This window comes from Crocodylus porosus, unplaced genomic scaffold (assembly GCF_001723895.1).
Source record: "Crocodylus porosus isolate Cpor-Errol unplaced genomic scaffold, CroPor_comp1, whole genome shotgun sequence".
Lineage (NCBI taxonomy): Eukaryota > Metazoa > Chordata > Crocodylia > Crocodylidae > Crocodylus > Crocodylus porosus.
This window is the reverse complement of record NW_017728948.1, coordinates 80,614,281-80,632,098: the sequence shown is the minus strand read 5'-3', so window position 1 is coordinate 80,632,098 and position 17,818 is coordinate 80,614,281. Positions and strand designations below refer to the sequence as shown.

General features: G+C 42.5%; 1 protein-coding gene across 2 annotated transcripts in view; it reads left to right on the top strand.

The window, feature by feature from the left end:
• The window catches only part of LOC109321881 (WD repeat and FYVE domain-containing protein 3), a 517,024-nt gene that overhangs the window by 28,512 nt on the left and 470,694 nt on the right, over positions 1–17,818 (top strand). For both annotated transcript variants that reach the window (XM_019552640.1, XM_019552639.1), the window contains exons 7-9: positions 38–136; positions 12,626–12,819; positions 16,957–17,414. In XM_019552640.1, the coding sequence (XP_019408185.1) occupies positions 38–136; positions 12,626–12,819; positions 16,957–17,414 (751 nt within the window). The remainder of the gene's footprint in view (positions 1–37; positions 137–12,625; positions 12,820–16,956; positions 17,415–17,818) is intronic.

Sequence of the window (17,818 nt, the reverse complement as noted above, 5' to 3'; positions counted from 1 at the left end):
AAAATCAGTGCAGTGAACTTCTGAAATTTATTTTTAGGGGATTCAAGAAACAGTTCTTTGGACGACCAAAAGCAGCTAGCCTTATTGGTTATGGAAACCTTGACTGTACTTCTACAAGGATCAAACACAAATGCAGGTAATTAAATAAACTGTTAGTTAAATGGATAGATACTTAAATCTAAATGGCTTGCTTGAAGTCAGGGTGGTCTTGATGACCAGTTTAATATTCTGGGCATTCATATAAAATACAGTGGTTTTCAACTTGAAATACAGTGTATAATAATAATGTTTTTTTAAAAGTGCTATCTTGTATCTATTTTTCATGGTCAAGATCTATCCAGAATTCTGGCTGTTAGTCACCTATTTACTGTTGTCTATTGTGGAAATCGGAAATACGCTTTTAACATGACCTCATTGTAGTTGTACTTTTGTTTTCTGTTATGTTTTCAACAGAATAGCTTGTTTTTAAATTTAATGTTATGATTAAATAACTCTAAAAAAAAAAAGGGCATTAAAATCTATAATAACGTCAAATCCATATTAGCTACTGGCCCCATTTTGAAAAATTGTAAATATGCTTGTTAGCAATTGTTAACTACACTTGATGCTGAACTTGGGGTATATGTAAATACAGTATATGCAAATATAAAGCTAAACTTAATAGACCATTTACTGAACCAGATTGCATCTTTATGCATTTTTAAAAATTGGACCATATCCAAGAAACTGGCCACCTTTCTTATTGCCCCTCACATCTTCAGTGTATGTCTAAGGCATGTTAAAGTTATCTCTACAGCCTTGCAGAGAGGGAATGGAAGATGACAACTGTTTCAAAATTCCGTCTCTAACGTATCTTTCACTGACTTTTTTCCTTCATTGTGACTAATGTTTCAGGTAACACTGTTGCCCTGAGGGGTCAGGCCAACTCTCAGGATCTCAATATTGTGCTATTAGACAGGACAGTGTGACACAATTGCACATACACAAATGCACAAATCATTTGGACACACCCACCCACCCAGCTCAGGCACATATACATCCAAACTAGCCTAGGCATGTGCATACCTTTCACCAATTCAAGCACATACACTATACACCCCAAAAGTTAGACAAAAATCAATTGTCCATACCCGTATACTCAGTACACATCACTAATTCATATCTCTCTCTCTCTCTCACACACACACACCCACCAGTTCACATGCATACAATCCACGTACACATAGGTATGTTCCTAACTTGGATGGCACAGTATGTATGTGTGTGCTTGGGGTACCTGAGATAGCAGGGAAGGCTTAGGTGAGAGAGAGAGGGAGAGAGAGTTAAACTGTAGGGAGTGAAAGTTGCCAGAACTAAGATTAGAACTGGTGGACTAGAGAGAATTTGGCTGAGGAACTGAGGCTTGGGGTTACTTAAAGTAGATTGGGGCTGGAAACTGAGGTAGACAGCTGAGATACTGGGGGTGGGGGTGGGGGGGGGCATATAAATGGTGGAAAGGAGGAGACAGCTAGGAAAGAGAGAGAGGCAGAAACCTGGGACCTTGGGGCTGGAGACAGGCTGACAGCTTAGAGACCGGGGGGGGGATGATAAGTGGTGGCAAGGAAGAAACGGTCAGGAAACGGACAAAAACCCAACTCGAGGTTAAAGTACAGGTTTATTAAACAGACAACACACTACACGGCCCCATGAAGTTATTGGTACGTATGTGCACGCATGCACAGGAGAAAGAGACTCAGTGGGAGGGTTGTAGTCCAGGTGGGGAAGAGAAGCAGAGTCCAAGTCCTTGGTTGAAGTGGGGGTAGTGGGTGATTGCTACCTATCCAGGCTGGAAAGGGGTCCTTGTCCAGTAGGTGTCATCCAGAGGGCAGTCGCTGGCAGGTCCTCTGGGTGGATAGGTGGTGTGGCACGGTACTGATCCGGATGGAGAGAGTGTCCCAAGGAGTCAGTCTTCACTACCCCTTTTATGAGGCAGACTACCTATGATCTCCTACGAGGAGGGCCTGTCCATGGATTCATAGATGTTAGGGTTGGAAGGGACCTCAGTAGATCATAGAGTCCAACCCCCTGCATAGACAGGAAAGTGCTGGGTTCAGATGACCCCAGCCAGATGCCCATCCAACCTCCTCTTGAAGACCCTTAGGGTAGGGGGAGAGCACCACCTCCCTTGGGAGCCCATTCCAGACCTTGGCCACCCTAACTGTGAAGAAGTTCCTCCTAATGTCCAGTCTAAATCTGCTGTCTGCTAGCTTATGGCCATTGTTTCTTGTGACATCCGGGGGCACCTTGGTGAGTAGAGCAAGGTCAGTCCTGTTCCAGAGGGCTCCAGTTGTTTCTACTGAGCATGTGCAGCCTGACACAATGGTGGGTTGTCTCATCTTTTGTTTCTTGAATGCTGAGTGGTTCCAATGGCTGGGTCTTTGGTCCAGGTATTGGTGTTGATGGTTGGTCATTCAGAGGGAGTTATTTTTAGACCTACTGCCATTGTTTCTCAAATATCCTCATTCATTCAGGACCCAAGTTACATAGATGAGGTAGGTGTGAGTCATGGGTTACACTACCGGGCCTGGAGACAGGATGAAGATTTGACAAACAAAATGGAAACTTGACGTGACTTATGCGAACTTACATATGTAGGCCTAAATCATATAGTACCAGTAAAACAGTAATATAGAACAGTAAAAATCAATTTAAACATAATAATTATACAATATAAAAAAGGAGAAAAAAATGAAACAAATACAACTTGCTACCAAAATAAAATGCTGAAGCTTATCCTATGTCTTACCTCACTTATACTTATCTATAGGGAATAGAGAGGGAGAGACAAAGTCAGAAATGATTGGGGAAGGGGAGGGAATGCATTTTAAAAGAAAAAAAAAGAAAACTGGGGGGTTTTGTTACAACACTAGGCCCCTTTGAATATTTATTTTTGTTTGACAAAAACAAAATAGAATCTGTATAAATGAATAGATTTTGACTTTTTAAATGAAAGCTATCTTTAAAACAGCTGATCTGTATTGACACAATGCTGTTTTTCCATTATGCCAGACACAGCACATTTTTTTCCTGCTTCTGTAATTCAAGCTGTTGATTCAACAGCAGTATGTAGGCAGATGAAAGAATCACATTAACCTGTCAGGGAAGATACTTTTCTCAGCAGCCTTTTCTAGGCTGCCAGATTTGTTTTCTAACTTGTTTGTGTTAAAACATGTTTTCTGGATATGTAAATCAGTCCCTGGCTTAGGTTTTCTGAACACAAACAAGCTGAAAAGCAGTCCAACAGCTCATAAAAAACAAATGTTAAACTTGATGGTGTGGCATGTACCTGTTAAAATCATTTCAGCATAATTCATTTGCCAGACTGCAAGGTAACTGCAAAAGAGGGGAAAGGATGAAATTGTACATGATGTTTCATTTGTCAAAAATGTTTTCCATATTTTAGCTGTAGATGATCCTGTATGTCATGTTCCTAGTGGTCTCTTCTAAATCAGTGGTTTTCCACCTTTTTTGTACCAGGACACATTTGTAAACATGAATGGCCAGTTTTGACCCAGTGCCCCACACTCCTGACCTGCTGCCTCCTGCCCCCAAGTCCCAGCCCCGCAGTGTAAGGGGCAGGGGGTAGGTGTATGGAGCAGGGGGACATGGGGGCACCCCAAGCAGCCCCTTGCTGGCTAGAACTCTGCCAGCCTGCAAGAAAAAAGCCCAGACTTGCCATGGTTTTCTCCTTTAAAGGAGAATTCATTTTTAGAGTTTGTTTGGGACCCTTTCATATATTCTTCCAAGACACTTTTAGGTCACAACGCATGGGATGAGAAATGCTGTACTAAATAACCTATGGCACTTGTACTTTAAAGTGTGTCTGACACTTTTTACCCTACTATGTTTATTTAAATAAACTGTTTTTCAATTGGGCAGCTGTTCACTTTGGAACTTTAAAGTTTTGAACAGTGAGTATAGAACTGTATGCTTCTTTTGAACACAGTGGTATTACTGCTGCTCAAGTGTGGGTTGGAATATGTCTGTCTTCACATTTCACATGAATATTTTTCTCTGTCCCATAGTGAGAGAAAAGAATGTTCCATAACTTACTTCAAAACAGTCCCATATTTGATAGTGTCATGGAGTAGCAGCAATCATGCTTTTTTAGAGGAAACTTGCCAATTATGTTTAGAAGATACATCATGAATTACTGAATTGCAGATTAGCAAGCAAACAGAGTTAAAAAGCATTTTCAGTTCATTTGCTTGTTCAGTCTTTGCAGTTTGGTGTATGACAACACACCTTTTGTAAAAGTAATGGAAATTTTAGTAATACTGTACCTTGCTATTGTATTTAAATTGTATAGGAAACCTGCCAAACCTTTGTGACGAATACACAGGATCCAGGCTCACTGTACCCCAGACTTTGGTTTTCTGACATCCCTAGTGCCTGGGGGTCCCAGGATCAAGTAACCTCTCCCTAGTCCCAAGGCCAGTGTGCACCAGGAGTTTTAGAAAGCCTTGTGTACAGCCCAGCTGCACGAACAGTGTTTTTTAAAGGTCCCACCCAGCATGCTGGGACCCCAGGACTGGGGACAGGCTCCCCAGCTGGGCTGCACACAATTTTTACTTACCACAGTATGTGGAGACCCTGAGATTGGAGAGCAGCAGCCTGATCTTGGGGTTTGTGCCACAGTGCAAAAACCCTGCAGGGTTGGGGTTTAATGTCCCCATCAAGCGGAGGACCTTCAGCTCTTCCCACCCAGAGCCCCTGAATCCTCTCTGCCCAGCAACCCAGCCAGAGTTACCAGGTGCAGGTTTTTGACAGTTGGCTGAATTTGCTCCCTGGCTGCAGTCTATTAGCTGATAGTTGGGTGCCCAGTTGTTGGGCGACTGTGGCATTGATGCCTACACAGTCAGATGGATTGCAGATTGGCTGAAGGGTTGTACTCGGAGGGTGGTGGTGGATGGGTCATATTCAACCTGGGGAGAAGCGGGCAGCGGAGTTCCCCAGGGCTTGGTCCTTGGGCCTATGCTGTTCAATTTCTTTATCAGCGGTTTGGCTGATGGGGTGAAAAGCACCCTGTTTAAATTTGCTGATGATACCAAAAGTTGGGGTGAGGTGAGCATGCTAGTAGGGAGGGAGAGACTGCAGCAAGACTTGGATAGGTTACAGGGGTGGGCTAGCAAAAACAGGATGCGCTTCAGTACTGACAAGTGCAGGGTGCTGCACTTGGGCAGTAGTAACCAGCAGTACACTTATAAGATGGGAAACTCCCTTCTCGAGAGCATAGAGGCAGAAAGGGATCTTGGAGTCATTATTGACTCCAAGATGAACATGGGCCAACAATGCGAGGTCACGGTTGGCAGGGCTAACCAGACCTTGTCGTGCATCCACAGGTGCATCTCAAGTAGGGCCAAGGAGGTGATCCTCCCCCTATGCGACGCTGGTCAGCCCACAGCTGGAGTACTGTGTCCAGTTCTGTGTGCCCCACTTCAGGAGGGATGTGGACAACATTGAGAGGGTCCAGAGGAGGGCCACTTGCATGGTCAAGGGGCAGTGGGTCAGGCCCTACAAAGAGAGGCTGAAGGGCCTGAATCTGTTTAGCCTCCACAAGAGAAGCCTGAGCAGGGATTTGGTGGCTGTTCACAAACTCACCAGGGGGGACCAGTGGGAATTGGGTGAGGCTCTGTTCCCCCAGGTAGCACCGGGGGTTATTAGGAATAACGGCCACAAATTGTTAGAGAGTAGGTTTAGATTAGACATCTGTAAGAACTACTTGACAGTTAGGGCAGCTAGGATCTGGAACCAACTTCCAAGGGAAGTGGTGCTGGCTCCTACCCTGGGGTTCTTTAAGAGGAGGCTTGATGCCTACCTAGCTGGGGTTATTTGAGCCCAGTTTTTTTTCTCCTGCCCAGGCCGGGGGTCAGACTTGAAGATGTACAAGGTCCCTTCCTACCCTACTTCTATGATTCTATAAATTACTCCTACAAACTAAATAATTGGAAAAAAGTTCTTTGCAAGCTTTCGGGCACACTTTGTCAGGCATAGGGGGAGTCTGCTGGTGTTGTGTTCTCCAAGATGGAAAAAAAACCTAATTTACCTGCAGCTCCTGACCCATGTGCCATCAGGCGAGATGGCCAAGTAGGTCTGTGAAAATGCCTGATATAGAAAATCCTAGAAAATAAGGATTGGAAGGGACCTCAGGAGATGTAGTCCAACCCACTGCTCCAAGCAGGACCATCCCTAATGTAGAGCAGGGGAGTTAAACACAAAGCCATGTAGTTCTATATACTCATATGATAACCATTCAAAGAGAATGAATGAGACTTCAGGAAGGACAAAGGCTATTCATACCTAGCCTTTGTGATCAAAACCTGAATGGTAAACACTGAAAATTTACATTTACATAGCGATGCATTTTGGGTGATGAAATGAAGTGTTGAGGTCTGCCAGACAGGGAAATTGCTTTTTAAGGGAAATAATCTTCTGCCCAAATAGTATTTGATTAGAATTGGAAGACTGGATTAGTAATCTTTATCTGACGATATGGAAATATTTCTTCAGTCAGAAATGGGTCAGTAAAGTTGCCTGACTTGTCAAATGGAGGTCCAGTAGAGGGATAGAAGATTATATGCCCAATAGTTGATCTTCACATATTCTGTAGAAGAATGGAATTGGCCAGATAAGGGCTAGTATTTAAGCCCAGCCATGGTAGCCAGAGTTTGTCTAAAGCTTCCTGGGAATAAGATGCTTTGGTCCCTCAGCCAACAGACTAAGTAGAAACTGCATTTTGGGTTTAAAATCAGAGTATTGTTCAGATTGTTTTTGTATTTCTATGTGTAACTCGACATATGGTTACTGATTTATATGTTTGCCCATATTTTTATGATAGATCCTTTTGTTATCTTTTGTAACTCACTTATTTTCAGTGGCAGTTGTGATTTAAGACCATCAAACCATCCAGTCAGGCCTCTCTCTTTTCTGGGTATGTGACTGAGCAAGAGTATGATTATTCTAATAGCTGGCAGAATCCCCTCTTGTAAGAGCTGACAAGGTCTGGATGAAATAAATATAGCTGAGGTGCCGTAGGTTAGGTGGGTGACTTTTGAAGCACCTCAGTCTGTTCTTAGTGGTCAAGCAGCAAATGGCAGAGACAGGTTTGGAGTGGAAGGGCACCCCACAAGGTGTGAGTGTGCCTCAGGAGCATGTGTGTCACAATTGAATAGATTCAATGTGTTAAGAAAGTTGAAACTGTTGTGGAGCTTGTTTGTTTGTTTGTTGAGGGTGTTTTGTTTTTTGGGTTTTTTTGAGCAACAGAAACTTCAGTGTACCTGAATACAGTTTTTGCTTAAATTCAACCTTGAGATTGGGGCCCCCCCACAATGGCTTACAGTCCCTGCTGTTGGTGGCAGTAGCAGCAGCAGCAGGCAGTGAGCCCTTGAGGTGCTTCTGGCCTACTGCAGGCAGAGCTCTCCACTGGCGCACAGCTCTGGCTGAATCATGGGAGCTGCACTTGGTGGCATGGAGCCGGCCCAGCCCAGCCCACTGGCATGGACCTTCAAGCCAGACCAGGCTGGCTCCTTACCAGTCTGTGGGGCTCTTGGCGTTGCAGGCGAGAGCTGCACACCGCCAGCCCCGGCCAGCTCTGGCCTCCATGTGGGACTTCCAACACTCCAGCGGGGAGCTGCACATGGAGGCACAGAGCCTGCCTGGGCCCAATTGCATACAATTCCCTGCAGCTCCTGACCCATGTGCCATCAGGCGAGGTGGGCTATGTCTTCATATGTGGGCTCCCCACTGGAGTGCTAGAAGCCCCACGTGGAGGCACAGAGCTGGCCTGGCCTGATGGCACCCAGCTCCCACCTGTAGTGTTGGGAGCTGCGTGTGTTAGCATGGAGCCAGCCTGGACCGGCTCGAAGGTACACGCCAACAGGCCGGGCCAACCCTGTGCCGCCACATGCCGTTTCTGGGATTCAGCCAGGAGCTCCCCAAGGCCCCGCTGCCTGCTGCTGCCATCAGTGATGGGGGCTGTGTGCCGTGGGGTGAGGGGTGTATGGCAGGGGGACTCACACCCACCCACAAACCCTACATAGCCCCAAACCCACATCTGCACAAATCCCACATGCCTTCACAACCCCCACCCCCCCCACCAAAATTCCCCTTCCCGCACCCATCTCCTTCACTCTCCCACACAGTATACAAAAGTAAGACTTCATTTTGAGCTATTATGCATTCACCTCTATATACACTACCCTAACGTGCACAAATCAGGACAAAAATATTTTTTGAAATAGAACTGAAATAGGTTATAGTAGATGTTTGGTTTTTACTATACAGTTGTTTTTTTCTGGTTCCAGCATGGCCAGCCTCCCCCTCCCCCACACCACAAAAAAAGAATACTTCCAGGGACAAGGAATATGTGTGTGGCAGGGCGGGACACAACTTCCGGTGGCAGAGGTCAGGGATTAGAGGTGGGACTTCTGGTCCCAAGATGGCTATCAGAGGGCTGCAATGGATTTGGACCTGTTAAGGGGCAGGGCCACTTTTGCGGCCCTTGGCAACTTGCCAAAAGTCTAAATGATTGCCCGCCCCTGACTTAGTGTCCCTGACGCACGTGGTCTTAAAACACCCCTCTGAAGGAGATTGCACTACCTTCTTAGCTTGCTCCTGTTTTATCACCTTAACAGTTAAAAAAGTTTTTCCTACTATGCCATTTGAATCTTTTTGTGTATAAATAAAACTGACTTTCTTTATTTTCTTCCCCCAATGGACAAGGTGAGCAGTTGATTACCATCCTCTTTATAGCAGCTTTTTAAGTACTGGAAGACTGCTTTCCCCACAACCTAATATTAACTGGTTTTGTTCAACCTTTCCTCAGGGTCACGTATAATCCAGTCTCTTTTCTAAGCCTGTCATTCTTGTTTCTCTCCTCTAGACATTCTCTGGTTTGTCCACATCTTTCTTAATGTATGATGCCAAAAAATGATGACAGTATTCCAGCTGAGGCCTCACTAGCACTGAGTAAAATTAGCGTGATTGCCTTCCCTGATTTACATATGGTGCTTCAATTAATGCATCCCATCAGTGCATTGTTGACTTAATCCATTTGTTGTTCGCTGTTACCCCTGGATTTTTTCCTGGTGTATCTGCACAAGATATTCTGCATTTTGTACATTTGATTTCTTTTTTTCAAGTTTCTGCACTTCTGTTGAATTTCATTTTGTTGATTCATGCATACTGTCTAATTTGTCCTGGTCATTTTGAATGTCAGTTCCCTTCTCTATAGTGTTTGGACTGCTCCTAGCTTGATGATGTTATTGCAAATTTTATAAGCATATTCTTTCTTCATTTGTCCAAGTTGTTGATAAAAATGTTTAATAGAATCAGGCTTAGGACAGATCCCTGGAGAAGAACCCCACTTGATGTGCTTCCCAGTTCGACAGCGAATGACTTTGAGAGTTATTTCCATTTCCTTCCTTGCCTTCCCCCTAGCAGTTGTATGGTAATTTAATTTAAATTGCATTTTATTACCTTGCTTAAAAATGTCATAAAGACCATGTCAAAATGCTTATTAAAGTTGAAATGCATCGCACTGAATTGACCTAGGTGAAAACATTACCTTGTTAAAAACAGAAAAAATTCTCATAGATGCCACATATAGGCATTATGTTTCTACTAGGACAGTCACTGCTCTCCTGGTAGAAATTGTGTATGTACAAGTGTTCATTCAATTTCTCTTAGGGGAAACCTGTCTCCTTTGGGAGAAAGATCTTCCAGGTGTCAACCAGGAAGATCTCCTCAGTGAGAGAATGAACACCCACATACTCCTCTCCTGGTCCCGTCAGGGAAGGGAGTAGAGCAGCAGAGCAGGACTCCTCTCGCTTCCCTAGGTGAGGGACTCCCTGGAAATGGTCAGTCTCCTCCTGGACTGGAACAGCATGCCAAAGCCCCTCCACCAGTCACTGCCCAGACCCAGGGTCCCCAACTTGAAGAGTGGCAAGTGAGGTAGAGGGTTGCCCCACTGCACCCTGCTACTTGGAGCAAAATAGAGAAACAGCTTCTCCTTGCTCTAATCCCACTCCTCAGATCAGGGTCCATGGTCTCAGGAGCAAGGAAGACCTTTTCTTTCTGGCTCTGCTCCCTTCCTACCCCAGTCTACAGGAGGGGAGTGGAATGGCTAGGAAAGACTCCTTGCCTGTTTCCCAGACCAGGGACACCTTGGTCTGGGGAAGCCATGGGGAGTCTTTGGAATGGGAGGAGTAGAGTAGCACCTTTTCACCATGCCTTCTCCAGACTGAGATCACCTGGTCTCAGGAAAGCACATGAAGGAGAGGCTGAAGGGCTGTACTGCTCCCTCTACTGGTAGGATTTCTATCGGTGGAAATTTGAGAAATTTCCATCACTAGAAATGAACTCTTGTTTTTGTCTAGAGAGATCTGTTCAGTAGCAGACAAAACAGCAAGTAAATTAGGCTGTTTTAAGGAGGTTTCAGAGAAGAATAAAAGCTATACTACTAGATAAGGGTGACAGAAAATATTTAGATGCATTGAATTCCTATATAAGGAGGGATTTAGAGAATCCAGATTATTTAATTCTTAAGAGAGTAGGAAAAGATAATCAATGATATAAATGGTGCCTGTAATGGATTTAGAACTGCTCTGTGCCTTTTTTTTAAGTACAGGCAATCCTCAACTTGCAGTGTTTTGAGTTGCAGTTTTTTGCACTTACAAAGTTTATAAATTGACACCCTGTTTCAACTTTCTGACGTCAGTTTCGACCTTACAACACTTGATCTGATGCCACACCAGCGAACAAGTTCGCTACATCGCCCGTCTCCCTGAAGAATATCTGTCCAAGCTTCCTTGGACATTTTCTTTAAGAAAGCAGCCACACTTCAGCCAAGACTCCTGAGAAGACTCCAGCCAAGAACCCTTCAGAAAGTCCAACCAAAAGCCCTACAAAAAATCCAGCAAAGTCACCTCAAAGAAGTCCTTCCAAATCAATATGTTTGCTCTTTATAATATAAAAATATTAATGTAGTTATATTACTCATCTGTAATTGATTGAGTACAAAATTCTGGGTTGTTTTTGGTGAAATTCAGGTATCGGGCCTTGGTTCAGGAACCAGCCCCCCATTTATAACATTGTTTCCTGTGGGAAGATCGGTTCTGATTTACAACATTTCGACTTAAGACGTAGTTTTCAGGAACCAATTGTGTCATAAGTCCAAGGACTGCCTGTATGTTCTTTGGCATTCAGTCTAAAGAGTCAGAGACAGCTGAGTCTCTGGTTAGCCTGATAGGAGGCATGGCTCAGGCATATTCTATGCAGCCAGTAAAAGTAACTATTGGGATAGTTGGGATAACTATGGAATTCCTGAAATCATTTCAAGTTTAATATAAGAAATGTTGTGTTTAATAGACAGTGTTTTGGAGAACAATTACTTTCTCAAGATTTGGTTTTACTGGTGGTATTATCATTGTTCATAGAAGCTAGGGCTTTCTGAAGTTGATATGCATTTATTAGAATAAAATAATGAATTGTCATATGTTTGCAGCATCTCCCTAACAATTATAGGGAGAATATTGTATGGCCCATCATCTTAAGTATGCCACAACTAGAGGTTCTGAGTATCAAAAGCAAATATTTTTTTCTCTACCAAGAGGTAATCCAGAATGCTTTTGTGGATTTGATGAGAATTGTGTTTGATCTGCCTTTTTGATTGTAGTATTCTGCATACAACAATATCATATTGCAGGTGGAGCCAAGAGATTCCAGATACTATCATTTAATGAGTGAGAAAATGAAAAGATAAATGACTGGAAACCCCCTACCACTGTCGTTTAATGAGTGAGAAAATGAAAAGATAAATGACTGGAAACCTCCTACCATGGCTGGCTGGCTGGCTGTCTTTTTAACCACTTATTTTTAAAAAAGGAAGGAAACTTATTTTAAAGTCCGAAATAACTCTGGCTTCATTAATTAAGTAATTTTTTAATGTATTAGGCCTACTCTTTGTTGATGAATACCAATAGGATTGGTATATATTCTGGTTACAAATAATTAAACTACTGAAAGTGATGAGAAAAGCTGAGCTCACCCTCTGCTATTACTACTAATTTATTTGTATTATAATAATGGCCACTGATCTATTTAGACCTTGGGTGCTTTTCTGTATATTAAGACAGTCCTGGCCGCTAACAGTTTACAATCTGAAAAATCCTAGAGCAAGGAGAAAATAGTTTCCTGTTTGTCCAACCACTCTTAGAACTTTGGCGTGAAATAAATGAATAGTCAGGTTTAAGTGGTCCTTCTGTAAGAGAGATGCATACATTCCTAGAACTGGTCTAAACTCTAGAATTATTATTTTTTCATAGTAACTTTTTCAGTATAAAATATTCCAGGAACTAATATAATTCCAATTCCAGTTGAGGTGTATTAAATATGGGGAGAAATACAAGCAGTTATAGACTTCTCTGTGATTAGAAAAGAAAAAAAAGGGTCTCTGAATCCATGCTAGCAGAATCAAGCAAGCAAAAAAATCAAAAAAAAAGGTCTGTTTTTCTTATACTTCACTTTAACAAAGAGAACATTTTATCATTACTTTTATGAACTCCTTATGTTTTGCTTTTTACTACAGGTATTTTCAGGGAATTTGGTGGTGCAAGGTGTGTACACAATATAGTGAAGTATCCACAATGCCGACCGCATGCACTGATGATTATCCAGCAATTGGTGTTATCACCTAGTGGGGAAGATGATATGGGCACTTTGTTAGGGCTGATGCACTCAGCTCCACCTACAGAACTACAGCTGAAGACAGATATATTAAGGGTAAGTGCAGCATACTTTAATACATTCACTCAAAAACTGCTCACAAAGTTACTTAAAATTAGGACTGTATACTGAAAAGTTACTTCAACGTTATCACTGGGTGGTATTCACAGAGTGAAAACAGTCTGACTTTAGAATTAAAATCAATATTTTCTCTGTGTAAAACAAACAATGAGTTCTTGAATTGGCAAAAATGAATGCCAGTGTTCCTTCCTTTGCTTGCTGAAGAACTTGTAATCATTATTGATGGATAGGAAATCTACTGTAATCACCCTGACTGTAAAGCATTATTTAAATATATTATATTTAATACAAAAGTAACCTAGCTAATATTTTTAGTTCAATGCTGAAATTTTTCTGAGCAAAATCTAAATTTTTAAACCTAGCTAATAGTTTTAGTAGCCACTGTATCAGCTCAGAGAGTAGGAGAAGCTTCAGACTTGCATAGTGGTATCCTCTTAATAAGAGAACAGGGGTCACACTCAGGACTCGCACCATGTTCTTGCCTGATTTTGTTTGGAGGTTCTTCATGAACCAATTTATATATTGCCCATCTTATTTCGTCAGTTTTACATAGCCTTATTCAGAGCTAAACCTATTGATACTTTTATAATTTATTTCTAATTTATTATTTTAATAATTTATAATTTATTATTATCAATTTAAATTACAGATCATCAAAAGTGGTTTGTATTTGTATAAGAACATGTTACAAATTAGTTGAGTTGTCAGTTTAGCCACAATACATTTCATTCTGGTAGAACTCAGTTAGTCTCTTCTGCCACTTTGAAGACTGTCCTTATTTCTGGTCTGTAGGGCAAGTATAATATGAAGCTGAAGTTCAGATAACAAGATAGTGTTATTTGGTACATGCTTTCAGATCTTATGTCCATTTTCACAGGGCTTTCTTCTAATTTAAGTACTAACGACCTCCACTCAGAGATGATTAGATTTTTTGTGTAACAAGATCAGAATATATGTGGACAGTGACTTGAATTAAAAACAGTCATTTGAAAACACACTTTACCTGAATCCCACAACCAACTGCTTTGTCCACTGCTAAAATGTTGGGCTCCTGTAGGATACTGTACTGAAAGAATGGAGGAAGGTTTGGGTCTACTTAGCTGCTTATCTGTGGAAAGGAAGGAAATGAGGGACAGCATAGATCAGAGGTTCCCAACCCCTGGTCTGCAGCCCAGTAATGGGCCACAAAGGGTTGGCTGCCATAACTGGAAGTCCAGAAGTGACCAGCAATGACTTAATATAAAAAAGGGTTGCCTGCCACTCCGCAGCATGCTGGTCACTTCCGGACTGCAGTTGCTGGGCTTCAGCTTGCCGGTCTGCGGTCACTTCCAGTCCGTGGTTTGCCAGTTTGTGATCTAAAAAAGTTGGGAACCCCTGGCATAGATCATGGATCAAAAAAGCCACTTATGATAATTACCTCTCAGGTTATTATGTAGTCATAGTTATGTAGTTAAAGTTTGCTGCAGTAGACTATAGTTATGTCAAACTTCAGAACTGAAGTGGGTTATTATGAGATGTTAGACAAGGATTGGGACAAAAATGGTTGTACAGGCTTGACAAAATAAAAGTGAAGTTTGTTTATAGGAACAGATGACAGGACAATAACTCAGTACACGATCGAGTATTTCTGACATTTACTTTCAGAATCCAGCTTTTAAAGGTGGTTTGGGAGATGGTGGTTAGCATTTTTTTTTTATTTTCCCTTTACATTTTCTTTTTTTTCTCTTTTATACCCCTACCACTACTTGGTTCCTTCTATTGCTTCACCATTTTGGATTTAGTAGCATCGCTACAGATAGGAAGAACTATGCATACTTAACAAATGACCTCTTTTATGTATTTTTTCTGTCAACATACTTAAATATGTTAACAGGCTTAAGTCTGTCACACAATAATTAAGGAAAAAACTTATTTGAATTCTAAATAGACGCAATCCACACTTCAAGTTAGTAGTTCATGCTGGTCCTCAAGAGTCTTCATCTGACTCATTAATTTTTTTTCCTACAGATCAGCTTCTAACTTTGCCATTAATTTTTGTTGCTAAATTTTCCAGTTCTATTGCTAGAGCTGTTTCACACTAAATGTTAAAGTAGTTTGAGAAAAGTGGTGTGAGAGGTCATTAAGAGTACAGCTGAACTTCAGGGATCCATGTATTGGGTCTTAGACCTCAAAGAAATCCCTTGCATCATTATTGCTCTCTTCCCCCCCCCCCGACCTCGTTAGAAAACAGCTATGTCTTTCTAAATCTAAAAATTGAGCTTGAAATCTTAAATTTACTGCTGTAGTAGTTAAGGTTGAATGCCAAAGTCAAAGGGTCACAGGACAGTAGGGCTGGAAGGGACCTCACAAGGTCAGCTAGTCCTGATCCCTGCTTGAGGAAGGATAGCCCCTGACTAACCATCCCAGCCAAGTGACTGTCCAACCTGCATTTGAAAATTTTCAGGGATGGAGATTCCACAACTTGTGTAGATAGCCTTTTCTGATACTTGACCACCCCCATAGTCAGAAAGTTCCTTCTAATCTCCAACCTAATTTTCCTCTGCTGATGCTTGAGGCCATTGTTCTTAGTCTTGTCCGCTTTGGCCACAGAAAATAAGTCCATCTCCATCCTCTCTGATTGCCCTTTAGGTATTTGAAGACTGTTGTCAAATACCTCCCCAGTCTTCTCTTTTGCAAATAAAATAACCCTAGTTTTTTCAGCCTTTCCTCATAAGTCTTGCTTCCCTGGCCTCTAGTCATCTATGCTCTGCTGGACTCTTTCAATCTGTCCATACCTTTCTGGAGTGTAGAGTCCAAAACTGGCCATAATGTTCCAGGTAAGGCCTTGCCAGTAGTGACATCTGAAGCTTGGTGTGAGTTGTCTCTAGTCTGTCTCGATACATTACACAATGAAGGCACTGACTGGAGACTCTTTGATCAGTATTTTAGCTTGCACAGGCTGTCACTTGTGTATTACGTTATGCAGAGCCCATAATCTCTTATTTACCATCTTTTCCTGTCTATGAAATGGGGCTGCTTCCTTTTTTCCACTCTGCATTATATATTTAATCATCTATGCAGGACTGTCCTAATTGCTAGCCCATGGTCTACATGTGGCCCACAAGGAGTTAATGTGGAGCCCCTAGGCCAGTGCTTCACAAACTTTTCCTCAGCATGACACCATTTAGGGCCCCATTTTCTCAGCCTGACTTCATTTCTTTAGTAGGGGCCCACACTCCCAACCCATAGCCCCCTGCCCCCGCAACTCCATCTGCTGATGTTGCAACCCCATTTGGGGTTGCGACCCACACTTTGGGAACCGCTGCCCTAGGCTCTCACAGGTCCACTGCGCCTTTCATTGCTTGCAGCAGGAGTCTTGAAGCTGTCTTCTTCCTCGGGCTGATTCCACTCCTGCCTTCACCGTAGGGACGCCCTAGGGTCAGCACAGCAGTAGAGAAAGTTGAGAGGAAGTCCAGGACTGCATGAGAGGCAGCAGGGCTCTGTGTGTCCATGTGGTGCAGCAGTTGATATGCGGGGAGCATCTGCATAGCATACCTGCTGTGGCCCATGTAGCCACCATTAGTGTAGCCCCCAAGGGCTTTCATGCTGGACAGCCCTGAGCTAGCTTTTTGGGTTAGGAGCTGTTATGAGTTTGGACAGTACACAAAGGGTGCTTGTGAGGTAAAAAAAAACAAAAAAAACCCTCCCCCCACAGTGGCAGTTTACTTTAAACTTGGTGCATTCCCGCACTGAGCCCCACACATGCCCAGAAGAGGCAGTGGGTTACTTCAGTCCAGCTCACCTGATGTCTGTAAAGTTCAGGTGCTTTAGTGGGGCATTTTGGTGTTTTTCTCTAATAGCTGATTGAATCAGCTTTAGCTAAAAGCGCCAAAAAGCCCCCCTGCATTGCCCAATCTTTACAGATGCTGCAGGGCCAGGTCGAAGTAATGCAGTGCTTTGCCTCGGGGGTGGTTCTTAAATCTGTAAGTGTCAGTTTCTGTTACTGCTTTTATATATATTTTTATTATAGTGTTTCACTAAGTGTACTAGCAGAATAAATAGAAAATATTTGTCTTGCTCTAAGTTATTGTTAATAATGCTTACTATTTTTGCTTTTTTTTTTAATACGTCTAGGCCCTGCTCTTAGTACTGAGAGAGAGTCACCGCACAAGAACTGTTTTTAGAAAAGTTGGTGGATTTGTATATGTCACATCTTTACTTGTCGCTATGGAAAGGTCCTTGTGCTCACCCCCTAAGAATGGCTGGGAGAGAGTAAACCAGAATCAAGTGTTTGAACTGCTTCACACTGTGTTCTGCACACTGACTGCAGCGATGCGCTATGAGCCAGCTAACTCTCACTTCTTCAAAACAGAGATCCAGTATGAAAAGCTGGCAGATGCTGTCCGATTACTTGGCTGCTTCTCAGACTCAAGAAAAATAAGTCCCTTGAATGTCTTCCCGTCAAATATACAGCTATTTCAAAGACTATTGGAGGATGACCTAATTTCCATGGACTCTTTGTCACCCATGCTAAGGCATTGCAGTAAACTTTTTATTTACCTCTACAAAGTAGCCACAGATTCTTTTGACAGGTATGAGGTCTGTTTTTCTCTTGCCTAAAAAAATAGCTGTTTCTAGAAAACTATTGCTTGCAAAATTTGATAGTTCCCTCACGATTTACTTATCAGTTTTTTCATCCAGAAAAATGACTTTTGTCTTCTAATTGGATACAATGTTTACAGACATGGAAAAAAACCGCACAGAACTTACTTTCATTTCAGCTCGGTGCACCCCTGTACCAAATGCAACACATACCCAGAAGAGGAATCGCATCAGTTTGACCTGGCTCCCCAGCATCTGTATAGCTCACATACTTCAAGGAGGGCTTTTTGGCACTTTTATCTAATAGCTGATTCAATCAGCTATTAGATAAAAGTGCCAAAAAGCCCTGCCGAAGCGCATGAGCTATACAGATGCTGGGTCAAACTGACCTGAT